The sequence below is a fragment of the Pinus tabuliformis genome, chromosome 9 (genome assembly GCF_031772625.1).
Source record: "Pinus tabuliformis cultivar Carrire ecotype Pingquan chromosome 9, CPIR1, whole genome shotgun sequence".
Lineage (NCBI taxonomy): Eukaryota > Viridiplantae > Streptophyta > Pinopsida > Pinales > Pinaceae > Pinus > Pinus tabuliformis.
Genome location: NC_142307.1, coordinates 499,050,065 through 499,077,497, shown reverse-complemented (window position 1 = coordinate 499,077,497; position 27,433 = coordinate 499,050,065). Strand labels below are relative to the sequence as shown.

The following is a 27,433-nucleotide window of genomic DNA, read 5'->3' as shown; positions in this document are numbered from 1 at the left end:
TAAGGAAGAAAAAAACAACAGAAATTAACTCTGCAATATCTAGGCAAGACGATCCAGTAGAAATTTCATAATTGTTACAATCTGAGCCTACTGGAGTGTTGGGTTATGCACCCAGAATTCAAAGAAATAGAAACATAGAGGTTGATACCACGAACATCTTCGTAGATGCTATTCCATAAGTTATAGTGTGTTGGTATTCAAAGACCACGCATAAACGTAGATCTAGATGAAGGTTACGAATCGACAAGTTACCTAGAGAGTCAAACTACAAAAATACAAGGTATTAAAACTTAAGAAATAGTTTTTACAGGTCTATATGACTGCATACGAAGAGAGGAAGCCCAATTAAATACATAAAATTGATGTCGGTTGTAAATGACATCAAATGTATAATTCTTCTGTGAAAGGAAATAAAATAGTCGTATGATAACAAATTGGATGCTGGTAAACATAAGGACTCTAAAATAATTTAGAACCAGAGATATTTATAAACATATAGTGCTCATTAAAATATGAAACTTAAGGCAAACTAGTGTGTCACTTCTTGTCCTCACCATGGGGGCTTCACTGACGAAGCAATATAATATTATCTGCGTTCATATTGTGGTATAAAAGATAAGAAAATCAAAAAACAATATATTGACTATATAATACGGGTTAGAGGGGTTTTTATATGTTATAAAATAATATATATATTATAGGGTATTTTTTATACAAAAAAATGGCCAAGCTGAGGCAAAAAAGAGGTAGGAGTATCATTCCGTGTGAGTGACAGTGCACCACCAGCGCACTGTCTGTTTTGTTGGGTGAGAGCTCTGTTCGTAGTCCAAAAAGAGGTAGGAAGTATCACGGTCGTGGGAGTAATCAAAACCTATTCTTTTGGGCAAGATGTTTATTCGCAAACTTTATTCTAAGGCCAAAAACAAGCAGGGAGTATCATAGCGCGTGGGAGTAATCCACCGCACAACCTCGGCTCTGTTGGCTAAGACCTTTGTTTGCAACAACAATCTCCTCTATTTGGGCCTTCTCCACCCCCATTTTAGGGTAAATTCTTGTTAATGGAGTGCATTGATGTGATAATGGGGAAATCGTTAATGGAGTGTGTTGATGCGATAATGGGGAAAGGGTCAAGGGTATAAGCAGTAGTTTCCTTTTCCCAAGGTAATCAGATAGAGCCTAAAGCATCCAAGGTAGGTTCCAAGAAAGTCGTGAGCATCATAGTCTTTCTCATCGAGCTGGCATTTTGTTTTATCTAAAGTGTTTGGGACTACAGAAGCAGTCGAGGTGGGCCTGACATATAATAGAAAAGATTTTTTTACTGGTGTCGAATGTTGACAAGCAATCTAGGTATTTTTCATCGTTTTCATTTTTGGGGCTAAAAATTAATTATTCTGGTGCTTTAGATAATGCTTAGGATTTTGTTTTTTTGTGCTTTAGATAATGATTATGGTTTTTTTGTTTTCAGATGAACAAGGCTTTGTTGATGAAAATTCTTTCGTATGGTGGAGAAGGTTTTGTTTACTCTTTTCCTTCGTGAATGACAGGTCAAATTTTATGAATCCATCGATTGGTGTTTCACAAGAAATAAGATGGAACCTTTCATTCCCTTCCTCATGACCACCTTCTAAAGATAGAATCCCATTTGGCATCAAGATATCTATTAGAGTTTGACCTACCAGATATCCATGAATCCTCTCTTTCGAGACGAACTATCACCTATGAAAGGGTTAAGCACCTCTTCCATCAGATCCAAAACTTCACCATTTTGCTAGCTCTAGCCATGGAAAATCTAGTTCCACTAAGTTTATAGTGTTAAGCATAATGCTATTTGCTATTTGAATAGAAACTCATTTAATACTAGGAACTCTTACCCTAAATTACTGGTGTTCTCTACTTTTTATGAAGAAAATGATCAAATTATCACGTAAGTCACATTTGTAGAGTATGCTTAATCACCTTTAGAGAGAGTTTCTTGCCTCCCAATAGGCATGGTGACAGAAAACAGATCTCGTGATTAGGAAATCCATAGGCTCACATAAGATCTACATCGACCAATGTAACAAACCTTTCAATTTATCCAAACGTGCAAAAGAGAATGAATGCAAAGGACGAAAAAGAAAGGTAGGAAACATACACCAGATGTCAGATGTTATGCGGATGAAAGTTGGACTCTAAATGAGTCTTGATACCAAGTTTAAGCTAAAGTAACATTGTTGGGAAAAATGTTTCAATATTTTTACTTTTATTCCTTTGTAATTGTCAACTAATGGAATTGACACTAGTACCCAAGTAGCAAGTTAAAAAATATGGAAGCATCATATGTTCCATACCATAATCTCTTGTACAAATTTAGACGTCCTTGAAAATTCTTTAAAAAGGTAAAAACCTCAATATGCTTTTCCTAAAGTCTGAAAATGATAGCATTTGACCAGTATTTGCTTCAACACAGCTCGAGAACACAATCCCACTTTTGTTTGCCATTTGATGAAAATCATGTGATATATTAAAGCTCAATATTAGGGTAGTTGTCCTGGCCATGGATTCCTTATGTGCGCTCATTGGTAGCTCTCAATATCAAACTGAAACAACAAAAAACATTTTTTCCAAGGATAGAATTGATAAATCCACTGAGTTTGAATTTGAAACAACACATCGCATTTTTTCCAAGAGTGGAATTGATAAATCCATTTGGTATGAAACTGAAATGACACATTGCATTTTTTCAAGAGGGTGGAACTGATAAAGAGAGCTTGAACTTCATTCTTGATTTAATTTTTCTAATAACTCTGTAAATATTTTCTTGAAGATCAAGTTGTTGAGGAAGAATCCAATAGATATGCCCTTTTTCTTCCATTACAACTTAATTGAAATCATTTTCTTGCAAGAAGCTAGCATAATTACTTTTATTTCAAAGGATATCTAAGGCTTCCACAAAGCCAATAAAAACCCCATCCTACAAGACTCACAAACAAGGAATGTGTGAAAGAGTTATAAATAACATCTTCATTCAAATGACTGAATTGGGAAAAAAAATAGCCTGAAGATATCAAGATAGAGACAAAAATAATGATGAGATCAACATTTCATAAGTAGAAAAACTTTATACATTCATAATTTATTTAGAATTAGAGGACACAATTTGTCTTTTACATTGATGGAGCTAGATCCAGCTTGCATTGGTTAACTAAAATGGCCTAAGTTGTAATGAAAGATGGGCACTATATTCATCAAACGTTTAAAAGGATTAAGGAAGATTCATGTGGATGAAAAACTGTGCCACACTTAGACACAAAAATTAGTAGTGGGAAGTTTCAACCCTAAATTGCAACTACAAAATAACAACTTAAAATAAATAGACTGTTTGGTTGTTATATATATACAAAGAGGTATACAAGCAATGTTCAAGGTGGGATTACTTGGTTTCCCTATATGGGCATATGATCAAAATTCTATAGTGATGGAATATTTACTTTATCAAGAAAATAAGATCCATTTACATCAACACGTCTAGTTGATTGATGAGTCTCACAGTAAAAATATGAATGTTCAACTATTTTCTAGCCACTCGGCAGAAGTATGCCATTTTTTCCAAGAGGGTGGAACTAATAAAGAGAGCTTCAATTTCATTCTTGATTAAATTTTTATAACAACTCTGTAAATATTATCTGGGAGATCAAGCTTTTGATAAATAATTAGACACATATTCCCTTTTTCTTCCATTACAAATTAATTGAAATCTTTTTCTTGCAAGAAGCTAGGATGATTACTTTATTTCAAAGGAGATCTCATGCTTCCACAAAGATAATAAAAAGCCGATCTTGCAAGACTCACAAACATGGAATGTGTGAAAGAACTACAAATCAAATCTTCATTCAAAATACTGAATTAAAAAAGGACAACCTGAATATATCAAGCTAGAGATAAGAAGAATGATGAGATCAGCACTGCCTAAGTAGTAAAACTTTATAAATTCATCATTTATTTAGAATTAGAGCATAGAATTTGTCTTTTACATTGATGGAGCTAGATCCAACTTGCATTGGTTAACTAAAATGGCCTAGGTTGTATTGAAATATGGGCGTTATATTCATCAAACATTGGAAAGGATCAATGAAGATTCATGTGGATGAACAACTTTTCCACCCTTGGACATAAAAATCATCAATTGGAAGCTTCAATCTTAAATTGCAACTGTAAAATAACATCCTAAAAGAAATAGACTTCTTTCTTTTTAGATATATATAAAGAGGTATACAAGTAGTGTTCAAGGTGACATAGTTTCCCTACATGGTCATATGATCAAAATTCCACATTTATGGAATATTTAATTTCTCAGGAAAATAATTTCCAATTGATATAAATGCATCTAGTTGATTGATGAGTCTTATATTAAAAATCTAAATATTGAATTATCTGCTAGCTACTGGGCAAAAATATGCCATTAATGTTTAGGATATACCTATGCTTATACCTCGAGATAGAGTTTAAAGTGTTTCTTCCCTACTCCAGTTGAGGTTGCAATCAAGGAAATGTTCTCTTGTATTCGTTATATAATAGTCGTTTTGGAAGAAATTGAGTATTGCTGCTATTTTGGATTTTGCAAAATTGTGTGTGATACATATAGGCGGAAATCCTGTAGAAATCTGCAAACTTATCCTGTACAAGAACTCTTAAAATAATATGGATAGTTTAATGTCACTTGGATCAACCCCTTGCAAATAAAACCTACTTGAAATGTTGCATCTTCCTCATAGTTATCAGCTTCCTGGAACCTCCTATTTAGGAATGATTCCATAATTAGATTTAATATTGAGAATATTCACCCTAACAATATCAAATTTCCTTACATGAAGATAGGGATGTTGTCATTTCTTAGCTAGATTACTCATCGTGGAGAATTATTGTCTAATAAGTTCCTTAGTGGCATTGACCATCTCAAAATGATGTGTTTGCTCATACACACAAAATATGTGCCAATGTGCCTTGGCCAGTTCCCTATAAGGGAAACGAAAATAGGAATTCATGACTTTTAATATGATCCCTACAAGGAGACAAGTCTCTGAGAATAAGTTAAAGACAACCTTCAACAAGGTTTATGGACCCTACAGAATTAGAACAAATGTGATGGATGTGGGTAATTCCTTAGACATTTTGAACAAAAGAAGAATTCATGAGATCTTCCACAACTCTTATTGAGAAAATAAATGAGGTAGTAAGTTTGTTACTCAAATATAGGTCCCTCCTGAAGAGCCTAAGCTCATACTGTTGGGATCATAGGACATTTTGAAGGTGAATGTTCAAGGGTATTGATATTCAACTCCATCTTAGTGGGCACAATAGTTCCTCACCCACCACATAATCAATCCAACCATAGATCAACTTCATTATAACTAATTGAAAAGTACTTTCTAAAATAAAATAGCTTTTATTTCAAATTTGATATATTGATTTCCATGTAGCATTCTATTTCTGTTGCCTCATTAGTTGCAATAGTTGTTCCATCTTGGGTAACAAAAATTGCATCAAAAGAGAAATAAAGTGTTACCCCATAGCTATCAAAGTTTTCAAAGATAGACTCACAGCAACCATCAGTGCCTCTCACACTAGCAAGACAATAAAATCCATTAATTAACTTAACAAAGATTAATTAAAGATACAAATCCTTAGCTTTTTCTTGTGGAACCTATGGATCCTGTTCATCATCATTCACATCACAAATATCTGTGACAACTCCTCTTCTCTACATGGCTTCCTTCATGTCCATCCACTACAACAAAACCAGTGATTTGCGCCAGATTTAGCGCCAGATTTTAGTGCATTTTTTTTGTAATTGTGATGAGCAACCTGGCGCTAAATCTGGCTCTATTGTACAATTTTTAAAGCGTCCTTTTTTGCACCTGATTTTGCATCCTTTTTCACGCTAGATTTTGCATCATTTTTTACACCAAACTATGCATCATTTTTTGCGTCAAATTTTGAACCAAGATTTGCATCTTATTTTATGACAGGTTTTGCTTCTAGTTTTGTGTCATTTTTTGCATCTATTTTTCATTATCTTTTGCTTCCTATTTTGTGTCATTCTTTGCTTCCATTTTTGCACCATCATTTGCATCAAGTTTACACTGTATTTTGAATCCAATTTAACGTCTTTTTATGCATCCATTTTGTGTCAGTTTTTGCATCTAGTCTTTCGCCAGGTTTTGTATCTAGTCTTACACTAGTTTTTGCTTCTATTTTTGCACCAGCTTTGGTGCCTATCTTTGCACCATGTGTTGAATTTGATTTAGCACCAAATTTTGCATCCATTTTTGTGCCCATTTTTGCATCTTTTTTTGGACCATTTTTTACATCCACATTTACGTTTGATTTGTCTCCATTTTTCCCATCTCATTTTGCACCATATTTTGCGTCATTTGTTTCATCCAATTTTGCATCATTTTTAACACCATCTCTTGCATCTAATGTTACATCATTTTGAGCATCCAAATTTGCATTTATATTTGCATCTTATGTTGAGTCATGTGTTGTGTCCACCTTTGCATCTTATTTTGTGTCTAATGGTACATTCAATTTAGAGTCATTTTTTACGTCTACTTTTGTATTTGTTTTTGCACCAAGTTTTGCACCCAATTTTAAGCTATTTTATGCCCCTTTTTGCACCATTTTTTTGTGTCTACTTGTGTCCAATGTTGCACCATTATTTACACCGACTTTTTCATCCAATTTTGCATTTTTTTGGTGTCTAGTTTTACATCGTTTTCACCATCCAAATTTGCATATTTTTTTGCCTCATTTTGTGTCCACATTTGCATATAATTTTGTGTCTGAGTTCGAGCCTAAATTTGCATGTGATTAGGAATCATTTTTTACATCCAATATGGCATCCTTGGTTTCACCTTTTTTCAGCCCCATTTTGCATCTTGTTTTATGTCTTTTCTTACATCTTTTTTTTTTCTTTTTTTGCACCCAAGTTTGCATCCCAAATTTACACCATTATTTGCATCATCATTTGGCATATTAATTTGTAACTTTTTTTGCTTCTTTTTAACGCTCAACTTTGCATCTTATTTTACATCTAGTTGTTGTCTTTTTTTGCATCTAATTTGGTGCCCATTTATGTGTCCTTGTTTTTGCCCAATTTGATATCCTTTTGTATGCCATGTTTTGTTCCATTCTTTGTGTCAACTATTACACAATTTTTCACTTCTAATTTAAAACACTTTGTATGTCAATTGTTTGCATTTTGTATTAATTCCTAGTTTAACATCCAATTTTACTTTCAATTTTGCATCCATGGTTACATCCGCATTTGACTTCTTATATAGAGTATATTTTTCTTTACATATATGACCCCCTTTATAGATTCATAGTGAAATATATGATAGTTTCTAAATATCATTAAAGCAGATATCACAATTCAAAAACATTTGTAAAGAAATTTAAGAGAAATTGACAACATCCATCCAAAAAAATAACAATGTGTCATTAACAATTTTCAAAAGATGTATAAAATAGCAACATAATACTAATAAATCAGTGTTATTTTTAATCAAAACAAGTAAAATTCAAATATGATTAACAAATCAAAATATCACATGAATATCGTTATTCTACGATAAATTAACAACATACATAAATCAAACTCATCATATGATTACAAAATCAAAATGTCTCATTGATATAGGGTAAATTCACAACACCCATCTAAACATAACAATGTCATTCTACACAATAATTTCTTCATAAAAAACAATGCATGTGCATCCCTAGCTACCACCACCAAGATCATCCTCATGATCATCTTGACCATCCTCATTACTCTGATCCACATCATCACCAACACCGCAACTATCATCATCATCTCCTCCTTCACCACCATCATCCTCATCCTCATCCTCATCATCTCCTGATATATGTTGAACATAATTTGGATCATCGTCTTGGCAATCATTACCTATAGCATTCTGACAAAAAAAATCAATATTACATGTTAGTATTAATTACATAACACAACGCATGTTTTTGTTATACAATGTTAACCATAAAATGAGGTAAGATATAATATCTAACAGTACTAAAAAATAAAATGAAAATATGGTTTAAAAGTATATTGGAAATCCAACTAAGATTACATACCATAGAGTCCATCCAAACAACAAATTCAACCCATCTCTTTTGCTGCAGCACCTCCTTTTCCAAATGATTTGGAGGTCTTCCATATTTTAGTTCCTATCAATCAGTAAATAGGGAGAAATTAGATAACAATGACTTTCTTCTAGTACAAAATTTATTAAAAAAATATCACATGTTTAATATACTTACAAAGGTTGTTATCAGTGCTTTTAAACCTTTCTGGCCACTACGATGAGTGACTTTTGTCTTGGTTAACCTTGCCTTGGATGCCTTGTCCTTAAACATAAACCAATTCAATTTATTTTCACACAAATACATGTCTAAGATACTTATAAGTATTAATACATTCTAAATAATGTTTAATGAAAAATTCAATCCCTGAATGCTCTCATTGCCGGCTTTTCTTTGTGCATCCAACTTCTCATATGATTTTACAAGTTCTTTCCATACTTTAAAAGGTATGTCAATAGGTCTTTGTTTCAGTCTTTTATCTTGAGGTATTTTTTTAATTTTTCTTGTTTGGTTAAAAAAAACCGAACAAGTAATTCACATCAATGGCATGGGGACTCTATGGATATGTGTAAAAAAATGGCTATAAAGAAAACATCCAAAAAACATATGAGCTCTCCCTTTGATGGTCACTTGGGGCATATGGCTGGAAAGGAACAACCCCATTTTCGAAAATCAAGGACAATCCTTTCTCAAAGTCCTTCCTAATATTTGCTCCAAATGTCTTAAAATGAAAAACAAAATTCAAACGTCATCCTTAAACATCTCCCTTAAATATAACATTGGACCATAAATTCTTCACTTTTATTGTTATCGGCTCTGGAATGATTTTTCTATATGCAATTATATAATGAAATATGTATGCACTAATGAAAAAACATTGAGTTTCATTTTTCATAATCACAAACAATTAAAAAAGAATCACACGTAACTAGCATCATTTTGGAAATTTTATATTTATTAAAAATCTTTAACATGTTTTCCTCCCATATCTCATAAAAAGGTGTGAAATTTTTTATATACTCTCCAATAAGCACTACAACAAAACCAGCGATTTGGAGGTTTTACACTAAGTTTTTCAACATCGAGCTTACTACGGCTTGCACCACCGGGGTTATTAGTAAGAATCTCATGAGGTTTGCATAGCCATGATTATTAGAATCAAAATAGTAGGATTTTCACTAAAAAACAGTTCATAGAGCTTTCCTGCCGGGGAGAAAATCACAAGTTCAACTTTTGCAGTGCAGAGCACCGAGAGCTCGTAAGCTTTCTTCAGCAATCCACCTACGTTTGGAAAATGTAGCCTGCCTGCTGGCGATGTTCTCAATCCTCTTCCTCTGCATCTTTCCCCTCACTATTCTTGTATGTCCTCTTTTGTTTTTCCCTCCAAAAAAACCCTCTCAAATTGAGAAAGCAGAACAACTCACTCGATGAGAATCCGAATCCAATTATCGCTTCTAACAATAACCCAATACGATACCAGAAGTGATTACACAAAACCTCATTGACTATTCATTTGTTTGGAAAAGAGCCAAGCATATACTTTTGACGAGGGTTTTCCGTCTCAAGTCTGGCTCGCAGGACGTCGCTTAGTCAATTACGAGAAAAGTTTTCCACCTGCCTGTCACATAGGTTTGTCACACTATATATTAAGATAAGGTTGATCATACTAACAATAAGGTTGTATAGTTTAAAAGGAGGGCTCTCCTGACTGCATTTGGTTGGTTTATAGAAAAGATTGCTGGAATGTGTAATGTGAATGCTCTGCTAACTGTTTTTTAAGCATTTGGAAGTATTAAAACCCCCTAGGATAATTAATGTAAGACCTGTTAATTAATGTGTAAAGATGGCTATTGTCCTTGGGCTACCTTAGCTGTTTGTGTTTAGTGATCTGTGGTATTATGACTCCTCAAGTCACTATTAAACCATGAGAACCATGCCCAGGCAAACTAGTGTGACATTGTGGATGAGAACCAAAACTAGACTCCTATAACCTCCTTTTTCATCCTTTAAATTGCAGAATTAACTGACTATTCTAGTAATCGTTCTTGAGCACCTGAAGATGTGCACCCTAAATAATAAGAATAATACCCTGTAACATATGAATAGTCCATCCTGTGCATGTAGGATATGCACATGAGGTCCAATAAAATCACTAACCAGAATACCAGGTGTTATTAAAGCCTCTACAGGGTAATTGCAATAGTTCTTCATTTCTTATTACAAGAGTTTCCAATAGATAGGTTTTGAAACAGCTAAATTAGTTCCATAGACATTGGTTACATAAAATTACAAGTTCCAATGCTCGAGGAGAAGTCTTAGCTTACCCATAATCTCCCTACATATACTTGTACAAAATTTGTATTGATCCCACCATATCAGAAGGCCATATACTCTGCCCATTGTTTTCTTCTATCTTTTGTGTTTTTTCAAATATACCATTTCAATTGCTTCACTTGACAACTTTGTTTATTAGACAAACACAATGTCAGGCTTGTCAAATATTAGCTTCTTTTTATAGAGCTCTACCCTTATTTTCTGGCTTACCTCTTCTAGTATTCGAGGTTACGATCTTCATGACATTGTAAAAGAGAAAAAAACGTTTTATTGACTTCTGGTGTTGGAATTGTAGCATCATGCTTTGTTCCCTAAAGCCTTCACAACCTTTTTAGATGTTTGGGGCCTTTCGAGTCCTAACAAGGATTTTTTCGACTGCTTCCAATTTCCGTCTGCACAATCCTTGATAGACTTATTTGTTTTTTAGTTATCTGGGTGCACGATAATCCCATTCACATGGTTTTTCATGATTCTGCTAAATTTCCATCCACAAGTGATGTTTTCCACCAAGAAAAGCATGTGTTATTTTGGGCTTGATGATTAGGCATGGAATAAGGGGCACCGGTTCAGCCTCTCTTCTCGATGCATATTCTGGTAAGAAAATGGGACAAATTTTCTTGTGAATGAAAATTGCAATCCCTGTAGTCTTGAAAATGCAAACCTTGACTATAATGGGGCCTCTAGCTGGAAATAGGGCAATATGTGTTCTCCTTATGCAACATCGACATATCAGTGATTTTCAGTTTGCCCGATTCTCAGGTGGGTGATATGAATTCCTTGTATATGGCTGTTGACAATCAAGTGACCCTTGCATTTTTACCCCCCATGATGTACATTCAGTTGTAACCTAGCTTGGAGATTACGCTAATCTAGATCCACATGTTTTTAGCATACATTTGCTAAAGAACCTTTCAACTTGTAGATAATTCACTATATCTCATCCATATGTAGTCAACTTACTGAAGATTAATTAACTTGCACATTCTCTTGTTGAAGAGAATTTGTGCTCGTCCATGCATGAGCTAGATTGGAAATATTCTGGAAAGCTCCTAGTAGTCTCTGTCCATGCATTCTGATTTCTGTCTCATAAAGGTGTCAGATCTGCGTTAGCTATCCAAGACTTCGGTTCATCCTTTGACTTTGTTAAATTCAAAATTCATCTTATAATTTTTAATACTATGTATTGGGAAGTGTTCTCTCTCTGATCTGATTTGTGCAAAACTAAGAAACAGCTATGAGAAATTACTAATTAGCCTAAGGTCACAGCTAATTACTCCTCTGTTTGGACTGTCATTTCTCCAGTCAGGAGGGTGTCCCTCGTGTTCATGCACTTTCAGCACTTGGAAGCATATGCTTGGTCAATATGAGTGATCAGCACATAAAGTAGTTTTCATTGATATATGTGTAAGCATCCAAGGACACAAGAAACTTATAAGACCAAATAATATGCAAAATCCCAGTCCACAACCACCAAATATGAAAGAAGAAAAGATGGTTGTGCACTTTTAAGTGATAAAAAATCTTCAAAGTACAGGCACTTAGGTCATTCACACTACTGCAACATACAACACTGTTCAACCATCGAATTTGGAGAGCTGTAAAGAAACTGCATGGTCAAACTCCATCACTGTATTAGTCAAAAGATTGTTTGCATCATGGAGATAAAATATGAGAATGATTGCAATAGTATGCACTGCACAGAGATGTAGGCAGCAATGAGAAAAAGGAAGGATGGAAGAGAACGTTGACTGCTCACTGAGGAAACTCTAGAAAATAATGCCATTCAGTGTTCTCTTATAGCTCCCCAAATTCCCAAAGGTGGGTGGCCTATTCATGCAAAATCTAACTGTTGTTGAGTGGCTGAAGTGAGGAAAATGCTGCAAAATTGCCCGATAACAACCATAAATATGGCTTCCACTAAACCATTGCAATAAGTGGCTTGATCTCTTCATAAGTAAAAAAAAACTCATGCAATCAGCTAGAATTCCATTACTAACTAATTTGTCTCAACAAATAAGAATTCCAAATCAGCTTTCTTGTTCAATAATATAGTTCCATCTCACATGTAAAGTTGCAAACTAATCAACGGGGTCAACTTTGTCAAAAATACAAAATAAACATTTCCCAAACTTCAAGTTTTCCAAATTTAACAAAGAGGAATTTTAAAATCACCCAAATTAAGTTAGGTAGCTCCTTTGCACCTCCTTTCTAAAAATGGTGCCAAGCCGCCCACTGAAAATAGAACTGTAGTCATGAAAAACCACTTTTAGCTAACTACCAGATGTACCGAAGGAAGGGCACCTAGGGTATTCCTGATAGGATTTCCTTATACCTCATAGGCAAACAACCATTGTCCCTTCTATAGATGAGCAGAATAAGTGCTTGGTTCTCTACACTAAATAAAGACAAAGTATAGTACTTATTGCTGACAAAATAGGATTTAAATCGCGGTTCAATTGCTTGACATTCAGCTGGTCACAGAATTGTAGAGTGCATAATCATAAGTGATGTTGCGAGCCTCATTGCTCAAAGTCTAAGGGTCTTGCGAGCCATAATCACAGCCATGTATGGCATATCTTGTGATTATGGCATTTTATGAGGTCAATTCTTGTGAAGACATTTCAGTTTATAATAAATTTTGAACCTCAACAGAGTTTTGGCAAGACCTGGCTGAGCTAGGACATCAAAAACACAGCTGATATGAATGACATAATCTAGCCTCAAGAGGGAGCCTCTTTTGTTTCATCACTCTAACAATCTATGAAGTGGTGGAAAGCATAACAACTTCCCCTTGAATATGACACCTAAACTGAGTACAAATCCTAAATGATGCAGCCCTTGGTGCATGTCTCTCAAAGTATCGATATTTCAAATGTTGAAAGCTCTTGTGCCCATTTGATATGCATTCGATTGCAGTTCCCCTGAAGAAAGAATCTTATAAAGGCGAGGCCATGGCCAATATGTTAGCCATATCCATTGGAGTTGCCATTGGTTGACAACTTAAGTGTGATCAGTCCCACCATGATTCACATGGCCTTCTACTCAACACTGGCTGTTGCTGTTGTAAGAGTCTTCAAGCTCGTTGAACCCATAGTATTGATAAGTGTATTCTTTGGGTCTCTGGTTTTCAAATTCTGCCTATGTTTTCCTCTCAGTATCATTATTTCAAATGCTGAAAGCTCTAATTCCCATTGCTGTGTATTTGATTGTGGTTTCCCTGAAGAAAGAAGCTTATAAAGGTGAGCCCGAGGCCAATATGTTGGCCATATCCATTGGAGTTACTATTTCAGCTTATGGGGAGGCCAAGATGAATGCATGGGAGGTGATTCTCCAGTTAAGTGCAGTTGCATGTGAGACTACCCAATTGGTTCTCATACAAATTCCACGAACATCAAAAGGGATTAAGTTGAATCCTATCACATCTTTTTTGCTCCTTGTTGCCTTGTTTTTCTCAGCACCCCCTGGGCCTTAGTAGAATACCCATTTCTGATAATCAGGGTCTCTTCCTTTGATTTGGATTACATGACATTTCTGCTTGTGCCTTGGCTCTTAATCTTGCAGTGTTTCTTCTGATAGGAAAGACTTCAGCCTTGACTATGAATGTTGCTGGTCTTGTCAAGGACTGGCTGCTCATAACACAATCTTTGTCTGTAATAAATGAAAAGGTTACAGTCATAAACTTGAGTGGGTGTGGATTGGCTTTTTTGGCTGTCTGTTACTATAATCATTTGAAACTTCAAGCTCTCAAGTCCAATGACAACCAACCAAAGTACCTCAGCAGTGTAGCTGATGCCAATGATGAAGGAGAAGGTTTGATAATGACGAGTGGGAGATTCTCAATCAGAGATTCAGAACCAGTAGAGAAAAATCAAACTCAAGCTTCAGGATTAGGTATTTAGATCATTAATATTGTCTTGTGCTAGAGATTACTGTTCTTGGATTGGCTCCTCTATGCCCAGATCTATTTGCAGGGAACAGGCTAGTCATTCACAGTGAAGAAGATAATGACAAGATTAGTGTATAATGATGGACAGGATGGTGCCATGGTGCCAACCTAAATCTCAAGTAAGGAGACATCTGTTCATCAATTTGTCAAGAAGCATGGCCTACAATTCAATTGCTCTAAGCCTATCACTTCTTCCACCTGTCAAATAAATTGTTTCCTGTTTGTTTAGTTGACTATGGTTCTAATAAATATACTATTGTTTGATGTAAAAAGACAAAAAAAACAAAAAATATGGAAAGTTGTGACCCCATTTTCTAACTACATATACTATTGTTTGATGTAAAAAGACAAAACAAAACAAAAAATATGGAAAGTTGTGACCCCATTTTCTAACTACAAATTGAAATCGGATTACCATAGTGATCAGCTCTGCTTATTGGAATCAAAAAGGGGGTGGGTTATGCACAATCCTCCGTATCATTTGCTATTACCAGAGATAATTAAATCCACCCTAAACTCAAGTCTTAACTATGCTGATAGGGTGTTTGGGGAGGAAGATCCCTTACCAACCCACTATAATCTGCACAAAAGAATCCTAAGAACATATGCAAAATCAACCCTTCAATGAAATGATCCAAGAATATAGGTACTCAAACATTGATTTTATCAAAGAAAAATACAAGACAGAAAGAAAAGATCATAACAAGGATTAGAAGAGTCTAAGAACAGTGCTCACTGTCTACAGAGCCAAGACGAATGCAGAAGAGTTCTTCCTTCAGTTCCCCATCTGAGAAATCAGTTGCATGCCAGACCCAAGTTTTATCACTACCTGCGTGCTCCTGAAGTGACATTGGGGAATGAACTGCAAGGCAAAAAAAAAAAAAAAAAAAAACATAATCCAGATAATAAGGATCAACACAAATTCTCGGCACAGAAAGCCTCTTAAAACTTGGACGTAAGATAAGCTATTACAATCTCAGGGGGTGAAATTACACAAAAAAAAAACAAACAAACAAATTTACATACTTAAATGGTTTGCACATATTTTCAATGTCTTGGATTGCCTCATGACCATCCGAACCTTTGTAGTATCCTTGTGCTTAAGAAACTTTACTGTTCCTACACCACGCTCCTTCCATTGATTCCCATCCTTGTCAAACCTGTACAGCGTCGCCTTCCTGCAGGGTCAAACATATAAAAAAGAATGGGAATATTAATAAACAATGAAACTGCATTAGGATCATTTTAAGAGCCCATGGCATCCATTAGAAGTAATGTCCGCAATATCCCACCATATCAAATGCATTCAAAGATAAATTACCAACGACCTATTAAAAACACAGGAGATATTCCTTAACATTACTGAAAAGGATCCCACAAAAAAGCTCAATAATAACATCAAACATGTAAGAATACAAATCATCAACTATTTAATAACAAAAGAATGCTCATCCCATACATCCCCATAAAGTACAGAAATGATCAACAGCCTGTTCAAAACATCATAGAAAGTCAACGAAAACAGTTGACGGAAGACCAAAACAGACATATGCCTGAATCATACCACCTCACAACATAAAAAGACAAATCACCCTAATGCCAATAACCAAAAGACAGATTATCAAATAGGCCCAATTCAGTATTCAATGGCTAATCCAAAAACCAAAAAATACGAAACCCCGTATGCTTAACAATAACAAATGACCATCACACCCCCCACTAAACCAGAATAACAGAGAAACCATCGTAGATTCTTCAAAGACATTGAAAAAAGGATGGCCTATAGTTCAACAAAATATAAAAAGACTCGTCAAAATACAAAACCCCCAATGATAACAAATAAACCATCAAATGCATCCCCGAAAAAATCTTCATCGGCAGCCTATCAACATAGGAAAACAATTATTACAAACCATAATGAGATCAAAAAATGCTGATCAAAATATCAATGGGACATCAAAACAACAAGAAACTCACAAAATACACAGAAAAGCAAAACCCTAATTACCCGATAAAACAAACCATAGCCTGCTAAATGCATCTACCATAGAGTTTCTTCAGCACCCCATTGAAATGACAAATCCGATCATCATCAACAGGTGAACAAAACATCGAGAACCCGATAAAAACAGATCTTACTAAAAAGGAGAAAAATTAGAAGTAAATAACTGCCCAAATGCATCTTCCTTATAGTCAAGGTCCCATTTATGTGCATAGGAAAAGGGCCACCGAAGAGGCCATGAAAACAACTTTCAACTGAGAAAACAAAATCATGAAATAGCCATGGATTAAGAAATTTACATGTCAAGAAGGACATCCTCCTCTTCTTCGCCCGTGGTGACAGTAACCTCCTCAAGCTTAACAATGGGTGCAACCTGAGCTCCAGTGTCCTCTTCCTTTCCGGCATCATCCTCGTTCTCTCTCAAATCGTCATCTACTTCCCGTGTAAGAACATGATCCTCCTGAGTTCCAGCCATCCCAATACCAGATAGTGCACAGAGGGAGGGCTCGAATGAAATCGATGGATCCAAAATATGCCAGAAACTCGCCCAATATCAGACACGAATGCGAAACCCCGAGGATTTTGGACAAAGGATTTAACTGTGCAAAAATGCTTCGAAGGCAAAGGGCAATGAGGTCGACGGAGAGAAAACACTCTATATAAGGGTTTTTGAGGTCGATGGAGAGAAAACACTCTATATAAGGGTTTTGAAGAGGGAAGGCCGGTAGCTGTTAAAGATTGAGAGTAAAAGTAGCATCGTTAAAGATAATATAATAAATTATTACAGGGATGGTTGGGGGGTTTCAAAGGGAGAGAAGGCCATGGGATAACCCCTAAATCATCTCCATCATGAGAGGCCTACTTCATTCATGTTGTCATGTTGGGACTAGAGGTTGTTGGTCGTTTTTTGTTTTCGCAATTTTGAACTCTTTCCTCGGTGATATATTATTGTGTTTATTGTAATAATAATGGGATGGGGTTGAGGGGTTTGTAAATGAGATAAATATGGAAAAGTAATTAGAAATATTGGTTTTAAATTATTATAATAAGTATTGTTGTGGTTGATCCATGATAAGTTGTAGGGTAGTTGGTTTGTATGGGGTTTAGTTGTTACGAGGTCTTAAGTTCAAATGTCATGGGGAGGGGTTGAGAATGGTAGTCATTTTGGGGGAATCAAAACTATTCTAAGGGGCATCTTCCACTGAGCTTTACACAATCTTCGATGTTGAGGATGAAAATAATATGAATATGCCAAGCTCACTCTATAGCCTAGTATGGTTACAGCCATGTTTGTCCATCATTCCAAGGGGCATCTTCCACTGAGCTTTACACAATCCTCAATGTTGAGGATGAAAATAATATGAATATGCCAAGCTCACTCTACAGCCTAGTATCGTTACAGCGATGTTTGTCCATCATCAAAGTTGAAATTTTGCTAGTGTCGGCCAAAATAAATTAAAAAAAAAAAAATACAAAACATTTAAATAATGTTTGCTCATAAAAAATAATTGCCAATGAAGAAATTGGATCCCTCTCCGCTCATATTATATCTATATTTAAGATGGGTCTATGCTAGTGGATAACACAAAAATCACAAAGTGAAGAAGAGTTTAATTTCAAGTCAAAGCAAAACTTTGGGACTAGCGCAATTCATCTAACTTCTATTGAAATGCGGTATTTATACGTGTAATGTGATATATATATATATATATATATATATATATATATATATATATATATAGTGTAATTGCTATTATGTTGTTAAATGGTTGTTTAATTAATGTTGGTTATTCGATGGCAAGATGGTTTTGTAACTCTTAATGATGTAATTGTTCATCTTCTTGGTTGTAGTGTGCCATGTTGTTGACATACAAATATTGTAATGGAGCCAAAAAAAAATGACAGTAAAGCATAGTTGGAAGTTATAAGTTTATCCTCCTGGAAAAGGAAAATTGTGGAGTTAAAGAACCACTTCTAGGAAATCAATTTCCATCACATCCATAGGGAGCTAAATACAACTGTAGATTCTCTCTAAAACAGAATTATTTGTCTGGAGACAGGTTACATATATTATGATGAATTAGTTGGCAACCCAGTTCAAAGTTCTCATTCGATGCCCATATACTAATATGGATCAGCTTTAAGTCAAATTTTCAATTAGTTATCAACTAGCTTACTATAAATTTCAAGTGAGTCTACATTCAGCTTTCAATTAGCCTCAAATACAATGTCTTTCTTTTTCTCTTGACAGGGGCCTCTTCATGGTTGTATAATACACTTTCGGGAATTTTTGGTTACAGGCTAATGTCATTTCTAGTCACTGTCTTCGTTTTTCTCATAGTAGGGCCCTCTTCGTGGTTGTATAATACACTTTCTACAATTTTTGGTTGCATGCTATTGTCATTTCTAGTCAGTCTTATAATTTGCAGAAGAAAAAAAAATTGTAAAACCCTGGTTTTACAACAACTTTTTTTTCTCTTCTTCTGGGTCGTGATGCCTTGTCTTCTGGCAACCCATTGTAATGACAGAAGTTACAATCTTTTTGTCAATGTTTGTGCTTTTTTTCTTCCTCGTGAATAACAAAAGGGTCCTTTTTTTCTATAGTAATAAGAAGAAGAAGAATAAGAAGAAAGATATTGTCATGGTTATGTCATGGTTGGCATTCCTAAATATAAGCAGATATAGGATAAGCATGCATGCATATTAGAACTTGGTGCGCATGGATGGAATTCAATGTGCCAAATGATGTAGATGTTTCACAAGCATGGGGTGTGACATTTCAACCCTAGTTATCAATAGTGATGAGAGGCCACCAAGGACAATACCCCTTGGACCCTATGATAAGTGTTTCACATTTTGGTGTTAGGAGTGGAAGGGTAAGCTTGGTTCGAGGAGGTTGGTTATGGGATGTTTTTTGGTGCACATGAGGTTGTGCATCAACTACCATGGCTACACTTGAATTAGTGGGTCTTTACAAAAATAAAGTGGGAGAGTTAAGTTTTGTGAACAAAAGTAGCCTATGGGTGATATTTGCATTGATCACTTGTGTTAGGAACCTTTTTAGGCAAGTTAACTAATACTTGGAAGGTGTGAACCATGTAATTGAAATAATTCAATAGTGTCCTCCTTCCTTCAAATGAAGCAACAAAGCCAAGAACGTGACTATCAAATAAATATTAGCCCCCTATTGAGCCCTTGTTGCACATTTACAAATTGCTCAGACATTGATGTCATGGTGTTTCACACTAAGTATATCTAAGATTACATGTGATAGTATATGCCTCATTTTAGTACGAACAACTTCATTAGTTTTGTTCTTATATATTACATGCTTTTTTTATTTGTGGTTGTTATGTATGTGATGTTTATAATAATTACAAAACTAACTATGTGAAAGCATCTCTAACATAAATTTTCATTTGGCACTAATAATATTTTCCTTACAACCCCCTTCCTTCATTGGCGGTGGGAAGGAAGCTGATCCTTCCTTCCCCCCACCCCCCTTCCTTCCTTTGGAAAGAGAGGTAAGAGCAAGAGTTGGAAAGATGCCGGAAAGAATGCCTACCTTTGGTAGTTGTGTTGTCGTATCGAGAGAAAGAAAGTCAGTTACCTGTCGTCCTCCCTTCGGTAGATGAATGCCTACCTTTGGTAGTTACCTTCGGTAGGAGAGAAAGAAAGTCGGTTACCTACGCTTCGCTTCGGTTGCCGTATCGAGAGAAAGAAAGTCGGTTACCTACGCTTTGCTTCGGTTCGGTAGGAGAGAAAGTCAGTATGAGTACTTTGGGTGTTGTTGGTTGTTCTTTTTTTTCGAACAACTGTTACTTGTTTGAAGAAAGAAGTCTATCTTACTCTGAAAGAGGTAAGGGGCGGCACCGCAGGAGAATGGAATGCTCTCCGGAGGAGCCATCAAAGGTACGAGTTCAAGAAAAAAGATAAGCGATAAGCGATCATAGGGCGAGGATAGGGGAAGGCATGCTTGAGGGCCGTCCGGGCGAGGGTGGGGTACGGGTAGGGAGAGGGGGGAAAGGACAGGGGAATAAGGGAAAGGAGAAAAGAAAAAAGAATAAGAGAGAGGAAATAAGGGAAAGGAGAAAGCAGTCGACATTAAATTCAACAACTAAAAAGAGGCTCTTTGAGCCATGGCTAGCTCTCAAAGAATTTCATTCTCTTCGAGCTCTATACATATTATACTCGTCTAGACATATGATACTCGCATCTCTACGTTTCACTTCTTTACTCTCTTCTCTACCAAGATAAAGATCTAGATCTAGTATAACTTATCCATTCCAATAGCCAATAGTCTTTAGTCCTATTTAGTACCCTTCTAATAGTCCCCTTGGCATAGTAGGTAGATATTGATTCCTTGTCCATGCATGAAGTTCCATAGCAAGAGATTAGACCCACTTCACCATTGACCTTAGCATATGGAAGGAAGGAGGTGTAGATGCCAATCATAAGGCCAGGAGGTGCCCTTCTAGATAAGCCCATAGCCGGTTATAGAGGAATCCCCTGTTTCATCGCAGATTGATGCTTAATATTGAATTTACCAGAATGTTCCTTGCTCTCGACACGACACTGGTGAATAAGAAGCGGGGGGGCTTGACAAAGCACCCAACCCCTACTTTAGCCCATTGATCGGTGAGGCATCCAACCCTTCACCTTCTCTCTTTGACCCTGCAATGCTTAACTACGGTACTCTCTCACTTCGCCTAGCTAGGTTGTTCCTAAACTTGACCTTGCCTAGCCGGGTTGTGAGCCTAACAATTGGTTGGTCGGGGGAATGGTTCAGGGGATAGCTAGTTCGCCCTTACCTCGTTCTACTCTTTATTGGCGAATACAGACCCTGCCGACGAGCTGGGACAAGAGCTCCTAAACATGCATATATAAGGACAGGTTGAGACTAGGGAATGTTTGGGCATAAGACTCCATGTGATAGTACTCCTATGGTAGTATATCCATGATAAATATTTCCAACATCTCATGATTGTTTTATTTGGTACTTCGAGGTAGTCGTACATCATTTGGAGGCAGTTGTTGAACATGTAAGGCAATTGAAATACTATTTATGACCACACATAGGTGGATTGAATCCACCTCATTTCTATAGTTAACAAATTTGCATAGCGGCTCAAGCACGACTATTCACTATCTTAACAAAAGACAGGTTAACACCAATTCTACATAAGATCGACATACTGTGACTGTAATTAGAATTTCATTTATGTGCATCCATAAAATCATCTCATTAATGCCACATGCAGTGCATTTAAAACTCAAGCAAATTCTCTCATATGCTAAGGAATTTATAACATAGAGGGTAAGAAACCAACATACAGAACAATCCACGCAAGTGAGTCAAACTAGATCAAAAGAGAGAACGACACTTGGAAAACAGAGCACCGCTACCCAACCTAGAAATGACTCTTCAGTTCACCACCGAGTCGAGGTTCTTGCCATGGATCAACCGCCTCCAATTGATCTATGCAATGGGTATTTAATACCTTCTTTCATGATATGGTTTCCATTAGCGGTGTCTCACTTTTATGGATCTTTTTATCCATTTGCGTAGGCTTATCTCATAAAAGCTCACCTTTCTCTCCCATGAGGATTTTCCTCATAGAAGATTGCCTTTCTCTCCCGCACAACTTTTATGTTTTTCTCAATGGATATTTATCTCCAATCCATCCAACTTATCTAGAATTAAATCGAGAAGCTTTAGCATGAAAGAATTATCCTTTCCCATTCACCAATGTGATTTGGCAAGAATCTCATCTCTTGGTGTCTCGCTTTTCCAAGTGATTAATTTATTAATAATGTATTTACTTTTTATATTACACATCATACCTAGCTTTTCTCAGCTTAGGTTTGCAAAGTTTGACACACAAGGGAGGGGTGTTACATTTTGGATCCCTCTCTTTCCTTAAGATCCCTCCAACTGCAGCTAGAGTTCTTAGATGACTGTAAGGAGGAAGCCCCTATTGGAAAGGGACAGACAGTTTGAAGGTGTCTATCTTGTTGGTAATTCCTATATCGAAAAGTTGTATTTTCATAGTCCAGGGGTTGGGAATACACAATTCCCATCCACTTGAGCTCAATTTTATCTCGCAAAACTTCATTGGGATCTACCTAAACACATATGCAAACATAGGTCAAAATGCCTTTCAAAAGTCTTTCCCTGTCTACTTTGACGAATCTTCCAATAAAATTGCCCACTTTTTCTAAGAGATCTAGATGGGTAAAGTGAATGGGAAAACTGGGAATCTTACCCATACTAGTGTAGTCATCGGCAACATAGTGAGAGGATTGAAGTTGGGAAACCATGGCTTCACTAGAAGACCAACTCATCCCCAAAACCATGGACCTTGGTCAAGGATTTTTTTCTTATCCTCAAGACATTTGAAGATCACCACAAAAAAACATGGGTCTACATCCACCCAAACCGGCGTTCATCCAATCCTATCATAATCGAACAGAAAAACACTACTTTTTCAATAGAAAATGGAGAATAAAAGTATCACCCAAGGATAATGACCATCGCATCAAGCGCTCAATCATAAGGGAGGAGCAATAATTTGACAATCACACGTCCTTGATTTCTGTTGATTTAACTCTGAACACTCACGTAATATTCTCTTGCTTGGTGAATTAAACACCACTGCATGGAATGGACGAGGATTGAGCCGAACCCTGGATGAAGCCCACTTCATTCTCATCTAAACACAAAACTATATATACGTCAAAGCTATTACAATAGATTCTGACTGTCAACACCTCGAGGTTCTGTTTATATGTGGCTACCTTTTATGGTTACTATTGAATGTGTGATTGGCAATAGTAATGGCAACTTAGGGCTGCCAAATTTCCTTCGATTCCCTTACTACATCCTAACGCAAATAGTTGTTCAATGCCTTGGTTGTCTTTCAAAACTGGTAGGCAACGTCTTCTTTGATATTTCTCGATGGTTTTAATTCCACTACAATCACAACTTTCATTTACATAAACTTCGTGTTTTCGCACGAGCGACGATTGTTCCAAGGTGAAATGTCACTTGGATGGTTTCAATGTTGTTGACCCATCATAACTAACTAACAGATATGCCCATTACAATTTTATACCACCCCATTATCAATATCAATTATGCATGGGAACCAATTAAAGCAACTTTTCACATTAATTTTATATGAGCATGAGAATATGTGTTAACAAGCAGCCCATAAAGCCTCATTTTGAATGCCATAGTCACTTAGACGGAATTCCTCTTGTAGTAGCATCCTCCCTACTAAACTTTGCTAGTGCTAACATTAGAACCACCATTACAACAAGATATCTTTCTAGTGTTGACAACACCATTATAGTAAGATACCTCAAGAGAGACAGAAAATTAAAAAGTATGATAGTAATACGTATCCAGAATATGGTATTGAAACTATTAATTGTTCACGAATCCATAAGATTGTAAGGTCATTCTCATTATCATAATCATTGTCATCATCACCACCATCATCCTTGTCATTGTTATTGCCATCATTACATTATCATCATAATCACCATTCATGTCATCATCATCATCATCATTATGGACATTGTTTGCAATTGTTCATAATTGTAGATGTTGTAAGAAATATCATCAACCCAAAAAATGTGATCAGTGCTAGAAAATGGTTGTTTAGGACACATTGATATACGTAAGAGAAATAACAACTCTATTTTTTACAGATGATTGATGATGATCATCATCACCACCATTATTATCGTCATTGTCATTTTTATCATCCCCATCATCATCATTAATGTAATTTCTATCGACATTATTGTAATCACGCATCATCATCATTCATGCCATTATTGTTTTTGATGATGACCTAGATGAAAATGATGATCATGACACCAAAGATAATGCTTATGATTATGACAATGACAACATCTAAAATTGGGAAGATTCGCCAACGTCATTAGCATCGTCATCATCATAATCATTGCCATCATCATCATTGTCATTGTAACCACTATTGTCTTTATCATCATAATCACAATTCATGTCATTGCCATCATCTTCATTTTCATCATTGTCAATATTATTGACATTGTCATCAATTTTTCATAATTGTCAATGCCATAAGGAATATCATCAATGCAGAAAATATGATGAGTGTTGGAAAAGGGATGCAAAAGTGAACATAGAAATGGGGGCAACAATAGAAGTAAAATTGGATGAAAATTGGATACAACATAAGTAGATGCACAACAACATGAAAAACCTGACACAAAAGTGGATGCAAAAGTAGATGCAGTTGTCAATGCAAACTTGGATGCAAACATGAAGGCAAAAGTGGAAGCAAACATGGGTCCAATGGTAGGTGTAAAACTTGGCACAAATTGTGGTGAAACAAATGTGGATGCAACAACGGAAACAAAAGTATATGCAAAAATGGATGAAACAAAAGTGGATGCAGTAGGGGATGCAAACGTGGAAGCAAATGTGGTTGCAATGGTAGGCGCAAGATATGGTGCAACAAAAGTGGATGTAACAATAGACAAAAAATATGCAAAATAAGATGCAAAAATGGATGTAAAAGTGGAAGCAAACATTGATGCAACAGGCAAAACAAAATTGGATGAAAAAAATGGATATAATGTAAGTAGATACAAAACGAGATGCAAAACCCAATGCATAAACCGGACATAAAAGTGGATGCAAAAATAGATGCAATATTTGATGCAAAAGAGGATGTGAACATGGATGCAAAATTGGAAGCAAACGTTGATACAACAGTGAGTGCAAAACATGGTGCAAATTGTGGCATAACAAAAGTGGATGTAATGATAGATGCAAAAAAAGAATCAAAGTATGATGCAAATGAAGATGTAAAAAGGGATGCAAAAAGTGAAATTTAAAATGGGTGCAACAGTGGATGCAAAATTGTGTGCAAAAGTGGATGCAATAGAAGTCGATGCAAAAGTAGATGCAAAACGAGACACAAAACCCGATGCAAATCCCGTCCCAAATTGGATACAAAAAGGGATGAAAAAATAGATGTAGTAGTTGATGAAAACCTAGACGCAAATGAGGATGCAAACGTGGATGCAAAATTATAATCAAAAGTGGGTGCAAAAGGAGGTGCCAAACTAGGCGCTAATTGTGGCACAAAAATATTAGATGCAATAGTGGGTACAATAGTAGATGCAAAAGAGGATGTAAATATGGATGCCAAACAAGAGGGCAAAGTGGATGCAACAAAAGTAGATGCAAAATTTTATGCAAAACTAGACACAAAACACGATGTAAAACTTGGCGCAAAAGGGATGCACAAATGGATGAAAAAATGGATGCAAAAAATGATTTAAAAAAGGATGCAAAAAAGGATGTGAAAGTCGATGCAAAAGTTGATGCAAGTGTAGGTGCAAAAAGTGGATGCAAATGAGGATGCAAAAGTATGTCAAACAAAATTAGGTGCCAAACTTGATGCAAAACCTGGAACAAAACCTGGTGTAAAGGATGACACAAAACTTGGCATAAAATTTGGTGCAAAACGTGGTGCAAAACCTATTGCAATACCTGGTGCTAAACTTGGTGTAAGATTTGGTGCAAAACTTGATGCAAATTTTGTGTCAAGTTTTGCACCATATTTGATAAATGGATGCAAATAGCACCAAAAATGGGCTCTAGATGCAAAAAAAGAAGTAAAAAGGGACGCTAATCGCTGGTTTTGTTGTAGTGATCCTTGCTAACATGGTGCTAAACAACTTGGTAATCTGATTAGCAACATCTCTTCATTGTCCTCAACCCTAGACTTGGTATTCCTTTGTATAATACAGTACAGTATAAATATGAAATTGTACACTGTAACTCGTAAAAATCATAGGTATGTGTTATACACCACATAAGTTCTCGTCAACATGATAGCTTAAATAAAAAAAAAGGTTAGAGTTCAATCTAGCCTTCCAAAAGCCAGGTCTTAATCAATATGTAACTTGAAAATACCATGCAATGAGGAAAATTATTGAACAGTCGAAGCACAAAATATAGCTTCCAAAACTGATACATGGAAAGCAACATCACCACTTTTGTGTTTTAATTGTTTCTTTGCTCACTAAAATATTCCAAGTCTAAATCATAGAGATGATATGACAGTTAAAGCTAGGTTTATTTTCTCCATGGAAAAATAATCCAATTTTGGACATGACACAGAGAAAAATCCAATGAAAGAAGGATATAAAGCCAACATAATGCACCTTCTCCCCTGTTTCTTGTTTATAATGTTTATTGGAACAAGAATGGAATTTTAAGAAGCGGAATGATGTGTTTTGTGGGCTAGTTTTCTTCCTTCCCTTGACAAGGATAGGTTTATTTGCTACTTATCATTCCTAACCATTAATTGTGTTAAAATTTAACTAATCTAGTGCTAGCCACAACCTAGGAGTTGTGTTAAACTTTCACTGATCTATTGGTAGATCACATCTCACTTGAAAATTCTGTAGGTCTACAGCTAGACCATATCCCATTAGAAAATAGCGGAACTTAGTATGCAGGCCACTGAGTAGCTCGAGTTCGATATAAGTAAAGAAACTTTCTCTAATGTACTTCTAGACCACAGTCTAACTGACAATTCTACTAGTCTACAACTAGACCACATCCCTTCGGAAAACAGGGAAATGCAGCATGTAGGCCACTAATCAGGTCAAGCATGGTATAAGCAACACAATTTTTTATTGACCAACTATTGGACTATTATCCTAACTAAGAGTTCTACCAGTTTACAGATGGACCACAAGCCATTGGAAAGCTGGGGAAATTTAGTGTGCGGGGCACTAACCAGCTCAAGCTTAGCATATGATATATTTTTGGTCATTTTTAATAAATTGATGAGAACATGCACAAGTCTAACTTAAAAATGTCAATTAGATTGTCCTGATTATTCGAGGGAAGACTAAGGGCCATACACTCTTCCAATATTTGGTATATAAGTTGAACTGATTGTCCTGATTATTTCAATGAAGAACAAAGG

General features: G+C 35.9%; 1 protein-coding gene across 4 annotated transcripts; it reads right to left on the bottom strand.

Moving 5' to 3' along the window:
- Positions 1-7,633: 7,633 nt before the first annotated feature.
- Positions 7,634-17,123, bottom strand: LOC149149399 (ran-binding protein 1 homolog c-like). Of its 4 annotated transcripts, XR_016262667.1 has the most exons (6): positions 16,727-17,123; positions 15,452-15,603; positions 15,162-15,287; positions 8,323-8,409; positions 8,137-8,229; positions 7,634-7,964 (listed from the first exon to the last, which is right to left on the bottom strand). XR_016262667.1 is itself a non-coding variant. In XM_089440026.1 (5 exons), exons 1-4 carry the CDS (start codon positions 16,900-16,902, stop codon positions 8,162-8,164), a joined length of 522 nt encoding a protein of 173 aa, XP_089296152.1. In that variant the 5' UTR covers positions 16,903-17,121; the 3' UTR covers positions 7,634-7,964; positions 8,137-8,161. The 4 variants fall into 4 exon arrangements, 3 of the variants coding, with proteins under 3 accessions (XP_089296152.1, XP_089296154.1, XP_089296153.1); XM_089440026.1 differs by lacking the exon at positions 8,323-8,409 and having other exon boundaries at positions 16,727-17,121; XM_089440028.1 differs by lacking the exons at positions 8,137-8,229; positions 8,323-8,409 and having other exon boundaries at positions 16,727-17,122.
- Between the last annotated feature and the right edge of the window lie 10,310 nt (positions 17,124-27,433).